Source organism: Mustela nigripes, chromosome 2 (genome assembly GCF_022355385.1).
Source record: "Mustela nigripes isolate SB6536 chromosome 2, MUSNIG.SB6536, whole genome shotgun sequence".
NCBI classification, from domain to species: domain Eukaryota; kingdom Metazoa; phylum Chordata; class Mammalia; order Carnivora; family Mustelidae; genus Mustela; species Mustela nigripes.
Window position 1 is genome coordinate 52,471,944 of NC_081558.1, and position 8,337 is coordinate 52,480,280.

The following is an 8,337-nucleotide window of genomic DNA, read 5'->3' on the forward strand; positions in this document are numbered from 1 at the left end:
TAACTGAAGGAGCAAAAAGCTCAAAGGGGATGTAGGGCCACTCTCTTCAGATCTCCCAAACCTGAAGGAGGTGTAGGCTGGTAGGAAGGGCAGAACTAAAACTCACCAGAGAAGGCCGGTTTGGGATGAACACACATGAGGAAGTTCTTAGTGCTGTAAGCAGCACAGGAGGGCCAGCCAGGGGAAAGTGCCATGGAACCAGGGCACAAGGTTTGCTAGGGTGTGAGCCGAGGCAGCCCTGTGGTGGCATGAGCCACCACCACCATGGGGACACCCCAGAGCCCTATAACTGAAGGAGCAAAAAGCTCAAAGGGGATGTAGGGCCACTCTCTTCAGATCTCCCAAACCTGAAGGAGGTGTAGGCTGGTAGGAAGGGCAGAACTAAAACTCACCAGAGAAGGCCGGTTTGGGATGAACACACATGAGGAAGTTCTTAGTGCTGTAAGCAGCACAGGAGGGCCAGCCAGGGGAAAGTGCCATGGAACCAGGGCACAAGGTTTGCTAGGGTGTGAGCCGAGGCAGCCCTGTGGTGGCATGAGCCACCACCACCATGGGGACACCCCAGAGCCCTACCTCAGACCAGAGAGTGGCCAGATCCTCTAGGAGCGCCTCCTGGGAAAGTGTGGCATCACAGGTGCCCTAAGCCTAACTGGCCAGTGCCTGCAGCCAGCAGCTGAGAAGACTCTGTGATTACCCTCTGTGGCTGCGTGAGGATGCCAGGCCTGAGGAAGGAGAGGCTGGGAATTGTGGGTTCTGCCTTCGTCTTGGCAAAGCCCCATCATTTGCTCTCATTTCTCCTGGGCTGCAGCTTCATGCTGGTGCTTCTGCTGCTAGGCCCCTCCCCAGGGCAAGAGCCAGGCACTGCTCTGATAACCCCTCCATGCGGTGTCCAACCTAGAAGGGTTGCTACCTCATGGGAACTGAGCCATGAGGGCTCTGAGGCACTGCTCCAATAAACAGTGTGGCGTGACGGGGTGTCTCCTCCTGAAGCGGGTGGGAGATTCTAGTGTCAAGTCCATGGATGCTCCCCTGACTGAGAAGCAGCTGTTTCTCAGAGGCCTCTCCTGCCCTCTTAGCTTTGAGTTCCCAGGAAATCACTCCTCTCTTGCTTTCCCTGGTTTCCTCTCCTACCAGGGATTTGGAGGAGCATGGCTTTGTCTCTAAATATCTTCTCAGTAGTGCATTTTCTCACGTGCTAGCCTTTCTTCCTTCCCATCCCTCTTCCATGCTTCTGGTCCATAGCCACCTTATCTTCTAGAAATGCAAGAGAAGCTGTGTGACCATGGGCCAGCCACCTAACCTCCCTGAACCACAATGGCTTCAATAGGCATATGGGGCTGTCTGTGCCCACCGTGCCCTGCCTGCTCCACAGGATGGCTCTGGTGCTCAGAGAGAATGTTCGAGCAGTGTACCTGTTCCTCCCACTCTGACCTCAGCCCCTCTCACTGCTTCCCCACAGGGACTGCATCATGCTTTGTTGCCTCAACAGTGGCACCAGCTTCGTGGCTGGCTTTGCCATCTTCTCAGTCCTGGGCTTCATGGCATACGAGCAGGGGGTGCCCATTGCCGAGGTGGCAGAGTCAGGTAAGTCTGCCAAAGGCGAGGGAGGCCTTGGGGGACTGGTGGGTCAGGGTGCAAATATGATCTGCCTCCTCAGCTCATTCTTCTCCTGGATTCAGGTCTTAGAAGGTGGCCCCACCATCCATCCTCAAGCTAGGATCGTAGGAGAGAAACTGTGACACCTCCTCACTCCCATATCCAAGTCATCCCCAAGTGGTATAGCTTTTGCTTCCTGGGTGTTGCTCCACTTCATGTACTTTGCCCCAGCAACACTCTCCCCACTAGCCCAGACCCCCATCACTGCTCACCTACATGATTGCAGGAACCTTCCACTGGCCTCCCAGCCACCACTACTGCCCCTTCTGTTCCACGTGCAGACTGGCTTTCAAAATGCAAATCTGAGCATTTCTTTCTCTGATCAAAAGCTTTTCTTAGCTTCTCACAGTGCTGGATTCTTAGCAGGGCCCCAACGCCATCGTTGCCCAGCCTTTGTAGCTTCTCCACCCACATCATTCCCTCACCCTCATGCTGCCCTGCTGTGGTGGTCTGCTTTTGCAACATGGCTTGCTTCCTCCTACCCTGGGGTCTTTACACATACTGTTCCCTCTGCTTGAAGAATCTCTCTCCCTTCCCCTCATCTTAGATGCAGAATCATGATGAATGAGACATTCTTAAGTATAGATTGATGTGTGTTTATTTCAAACCCACTACAGACAGAGTTATTGTTGCTAATGTGATTATGCAAAATGGTGAATTACTCTTGCCTTGATTTACATGGTGTTTGAATTCTAGAAAAATTCAGTGTGTACTTTTTTTAAAAGTGTGAAAATAGTTTGTGTTTTTATGACAAACACATTCTAACCCCAATTAAGTCTAAAGTTTTTCACCCCCAAGAATATTTAGTAGAACAATTTGCTGAGAGTAACACAGGTAGCTTAGCCTTCTGGCTCCATCTACTCCATGCTAGTCATGCCCCAACTTATTGCAACCACCCCCAGGCACCCCTGGGAGCCACACTGCCTCTCTTGAAAATGCTGGTCTACAGTGTCCTGTTTGGTGTGGCATGCACAGATAGGGAAGCATCCCTCTAACCCCCCAAAGCTGGCAGAGTGGGGTATCTGGACATCAGAGCCGGTGCATGGCTGCAAAGCTCTTCTGTGTGACCACTCAGGTTCCCCCTTCCTCTGGATAATGTATGCCAGAGATAGAGACAGTCCCTGCTGAGCTCAAGAGTCCAGATCTAAACTAGAGAATATTAGTATGACTAAAGGTCTCACTCAGCGAGTGCTGGCTCTGGGCAGGAGCAGTCTCAGCTCAGCCCTCCAACATTTGCTTCCCCTATTTGACAGATAAAGAAGCTGAGGCTCAGAGCGGTGAAATGACTTATGTAAGGTTATACAGGCTGGAAGGGACATAGTTGGGACTTACTACAGGCCATCTGGCTCCAAAGCCCATGCTCTGACCATGCCATCCTACTGCCCACTGTGGTCACCTGACACTTGACCAAACATCCATGCTCCTTCCTGGCATGAAACTACATTGCAGCCCTGTGAAGAGAGAGCATTCTCTACAGGAGGATTGCCTTCTCCAAGAATCCATTTCCTCCTCCATAAAATGAATTTCCTAACACCTACCTTAGGTAGTAAGTGGAATAAGATATCTGCAGCACTATTTTTTCTCTTTATATTACCTTTTAAATTTTATAGATGAAATTGAAAGAGGAGTCATAGATGGAAAGGAAAAGAGCCAACTAAAAATAAAGTTTGTTAATTTTTTTCCTAATTTCAAACTGAAAGCATATTCATAGTAGAAAAATGTAGAAATCTTAACAAAGGAAAAACTCTGCACTCTGAAAATGACAACACTTTGGGGTTCTCCTGTCAGGATTTTCCATGCATATATATCCATACTTGTGGTGATGGAAACCAGATCAAATTATCCTTGGTATTCTGTAGGCTGCATTTTCCCATTTACAATAAAGCACAAGGAGCTTTCTGCCTCCATGAACAGAGATCTCAATCATGAGTTTTAATAGTTATGTGGTCTTCCATTGGATGGATGGATGGGTCGTAACTGATTTACTCTGTCCCACTTGTCAGGCTCTGGGGTGGTTGTTTTTAGCACTCTACCTCACAAACTGCTCACAGCACCTCTGCAAGGTAGGCTTTAAAAGGTCCTGCATTGGTGGCTGTGCAGAGTATGCACCACAGTCCTGCAGAGGACACTCTTCACATAAACAGCAGCCCTAGGCTTTCGAACCATGCCCACAGCAGATGAAGACCCTGTAACGCAGAGCTTGAGTTACCCAAGTGGTTCACCCCAGTTCACACAGCTCATAGGCGGTGCAGCCTGGCTCTAGCCTTTTCTGGTTCATCTTCCTGTGTTGCTTCTTGTATCCAGCAGGTAAATCTGCTCTGTGCCCCTGTTGGGCAATGTGAGTCAGGCTAAGATTCTCCTTAGGAGTCTGCCAATTGGAGAAATTGCAAGTTGCAAGTGAATGTGTAACCATCTCACCTTGCTCAGAAGGACCTCGGCATGCTTTCTGATGAATGATTTTTGGAAGATACCTAATTAAATGGCAGAATGTTCAGTGGGATGTCCCAGCATACCTGGAACCTGATCTAGGAAGGCAACATGCACTTGTCACAGGGCTCAGATTTTGTCATGCTATAATCCCACCACTGAAATTTGTGGCCCTCACCCACATGTTCCTTGGTGTGTTTCTGTGATTCTTTCGTCAGGTACGCTCTCCTAGAGGTTGAAATTTTAGACAGCTTAGAATTGGATCTTGCTTTTTTATACTGTCTTGATTATCCATGTCTTTTAATTGGAGTATTTGTTTTCATTTTGTAAGTACTGATGTGGCTAAGTCCTAAATTCTGTTTCGAGGCAGAAAATGTCAGAATGATCATCAGAAGTGGAAAGTGTCAGATATGTGGTAGCAGGATTAAGTGATATGTTGTTAACTCTAGGTAGACTTTGATGGGTTATGGATGCATATTGTTGGCCCAGCTGCTTAGAAAATAATAATAATAATAGGTAGAGCTACAAAGCTTAGAAGAAATAGAATTGAATATGTAAACATATTGATTAGCCCAAAAGAAGGCAAGAAAAACACAACAGAGTAAATAAATGAAAACCCCCAAAATTCAGAAGGAACAAAAACAAAACAAATATGAAATGGTAAACTTACACCTACCCGTATCTATAATTACATTAAATGTAAATGGGCTGAATACTCCAGGTAAAAGGCAGAGATTATCAGACTGAGTAAAAAAGCAAGACTCAACTGTAAGCTTTCTAAAAAGAGATACACTTTAAAGACACAGACAACGTGCAAAACAGAGGGAAAAGACATACTCACCAAACAACAAGCACAAGAAAAGTAGCTTTGGTACACTAATATTAGAGTAGACTTAAAGTCAAAGACTATTACTAGAGATAACAGGGGGACACTTCATAATGTTTATAAAAGCAGTTCATTTGTAAGCTATCTAATTTGTAATGTGTTGCTACATAATGACAGACATTTAAATTACATGAAACAAAAGCTGAAAGACTAAAACAGAAAATAGACAAAGCTATAACCAAAGTTGAAGATTTTTAATATCCCTTGCTCACTAGTGTTAAAACAACTATACAAAATATTAATAAAGAGGTAGATATTGGAAAGCTACCAATGACTTGCCGTGATTGACATTTATAAAACACTACACCAAACAACTGCAAAGTACAATTCTTTTCAAATGAGCATGAAGCATGCACCTAGATAGGATATAAATTGAGCCATAAAGTCTCAATAAATTTCAAAAGATTGAAATTTTAAGGTATATTCTCTGACTACCAATTAATTAAATTGTCCATAACAAAAATATAACTAGAAAATCCTCATGTATGTATAAACTAAGCAACACATTTCTAAATATCCCACAGGTCAAAGAAAACTGCATGGTAATGAAAATACAACATACCAAAATTTGTGGGATGCATTTAAAGTACTTACAGACAAATTTATAATTTTGAATGCCTAATTAGAAGGATTTAAAGTTTAAAAAAATTAAGTTTCTATCTGAAGAAGCTGCAAAAAAAAAAAAAAAGTATAAATTAAACCCAGAGTAAGTAGAAACAAACAAATTTGTAAGACACACACAATACAATTCCAAAGCCAAAATTTGGTATTGAAAAAGATAACAAAATTATAATTCCCTAGCAAGACTAGTCAAGGAAAAAAAAAACATGAGAAAACACAAATTACTAATATCAGGAATGAAAGAAGAGATATGACTACAAATTTTACAGACATTAAAAACAAGAATAGGAAATATTATGAACAATTATGAAAAATTATGAACAATTTCAAGTTAATGTATTTGGTAATGTAGATCAGAAAAATCCCTTTAAAAATATAATTTACTCAAAATGACTCAAGAAGAAATAGAAATACTGAATAGCTCTATACTTTTAAAAGACATTGAATTCATTATCAAAAATATTTCTAGCAGGAAAACTTGAGGCCCTCATGGTTTCATTGGTGAATTCTACCAAACATTCAAGAAAAAATAATATCAATCTTATACTTTTTAAAGTACACTCTTATACTTTTTAAATAGTCTTTTAAAAATTAGCGGAAATAAGACATCTGAATATCTGAGTATGGTGACAGCTGTAATCCAGTTTTCTCTCCAAACAAGAACAAGAAGGGAAAATATATTTTATACAAAACCATGTCCCTGCATAATTTGAAGACAGGAAATGTTGAAGCTACAGATAGCTCTAACAAAAGGAAAAATTATCAATCCAGGTGCACAATTCCTCCAGCTACCACCTATGCCTTCACAGCTGATAGGGCAAACTGAGAAAAACTGTGGGAGAGACAGAAGACAGGCTGGTGAAGGGACCTAAAAATGATTTGGAGCAATCACCAGAAAGATTAAATCCACTCTTAAGTCTGAAAAATGCTGGAAAAGATCCAGACAAATCCCTTAACTAGGACAACGGAGAAAGGGTTCAGTGTGTGATTTAAAGGGGTAGGGACCATTTATAGGAACAGACACAATTTAAAGGAGAGACCATTTGAAACACAGAACTTCTGGGGAGAAAAAGAAAGAAAGATGCACCCTTTAATAATTAGTGAAGAGAAAACCAAAAAAAGGAGATAAAGTCCTGCAAAACAAAAGAGAACTGTTAAATTAGGGTGTGGAATGGGGAGATCACCTTCCCTCCACCATCAACACAAAATGCTGTTAACTACCTGGACTGAATGCCTGGGTGGCTCAGTGGGTTAAGCCTCTGCCTTTGGCTCAGGTCATCTCAGCATCCTGGGATCGAGCCCCACATCGGGCTCTCTGCCAGTGGGGAGCCTGCTTCCCTCTCTCTCTGCTTGCCTCTCTGCCTACTTGTGATCTCTCTGTCAAATAAAAAAATAAAATCTTTAAAGAAAAAAGAAAACTACCTGGACTTTGTCATACTTACAAAAGAGGGCACTATTAGTTGGGAATATTATAAAATACCCAAGAACATGAACATGAACATTAGAAAACTTAAATCCTTGCAGAACTACTGCAGAAAACAGGCATGTAAATTCCCCACATATCAATGACCATGAACTCAACCATAAAATAAAGCAAAATTATGTATCAGCACTCCAGACAGAAGTAAATATACCTGAACAAGCATATGAGGATGTTGGGAAAAAACATCTTGAACCTGGAATTTTATTTTTTTTTTAAAGATCTTATTTATTTATTTGACAGACAGAGATCAGAAGTAGGCAGAGAGGCAGGCAGAGAGAGAGAGGGAAGCAGGCTTCCTGCGGAGCAGGGAGCCCGATGCGGGGCTCAATCCCAGGACCCTGAGATCATGACCCGAGCCGAAGGCAGCAGCCCAAACCACTGAGCCACCCAGGCGCCCCATTGAACCTGGAATTTTAAAACTAACAAATGGGCAAAGGGGATAACAGGAATAAATGAAGAGAAAGTTGATCAAACTCGGGAAAAAATGAGAAAAAAGAATGACCAAGGTATCTTAGAAATAAAGAATAAATTAAAAAGTGTCCAATGGAGAATAGTCTCAAAAAGGGGGCATTTTAAAAAGGAAAGAAAACAAAGAAGTGAATGAAAATGACATAAAGAAGTAAAAATGTAGAAACAGAAGACTAGGAAAGAAGAAAATATTAACATTATAAGAGTCCCTAAAGAAGAAGAAGAAGAAAAAAACAATGAACAGGTAATATTTAAAACTATAATCCCTATGACCCAGCAATTGCACTACTGGGTATTTACCCTAAAGATAAAAATGTAGTGATCCAAAGGGGCACGTGCACCCGAATGTTTATAGCAGCAGTGTCCACAATAGCCAAACTATGGAAAGAACCTAGATGTCCATCAACAGATGAATGGATCAAGAAGATGTGGTATATATACACAATGGAATACTATGCAGCCATCAAAAGAAATGAAATCTTGCCATTTGCGACAACATGGATGGAACTAGAGCGTATCGTGCTTAGCGAAATAAGTCAAACAGAGAAAGAGATCATATGATCTCCCTGATATGAGGAAGTGGTGACACAACATGGGGGCTTAAGTGGGTAGGAGAAGAATAAATGAAACAAGATGGGATTGGGAGGGAGACAAACCATAAGTGACTCTTAATCTCACAAAATAAACTGAGGGTTGCTGGGGGGAGGGGTTTTGGGAGAAGGGGGTGGTATTATGGACATTGGGGAGGGTATGTGCTTTGGTGAGTGCTGTGAAGTGTATAAACCTGGTGATTCAC

At 42.6% G+C, this 8,337-nt stretch overlaps 1 protein-coding gene across 1 annotated transcript in view; it reads left to right on the forward strand.

Moving 5' to 3' along the window:
- SLC6A11 (solute carrier family 6 member 11) overlaps window positions 1-8,337 on the forward strand; it is a 129,412-nt gene that overhangs the window by 99,705 nt on the left and 21,370 nt on the right. The window contains exon 8 of the mRNA XM_059390333.1: window positions 1,460-1,584. Within this exon, the coding sequence (XP_059246316.1) occupies window positions 1,460-1,584 (125 nt within the window). The remainder of the gene's footprint in view (window positions 1-1,459; window positions 1,585-8,337) is intronic.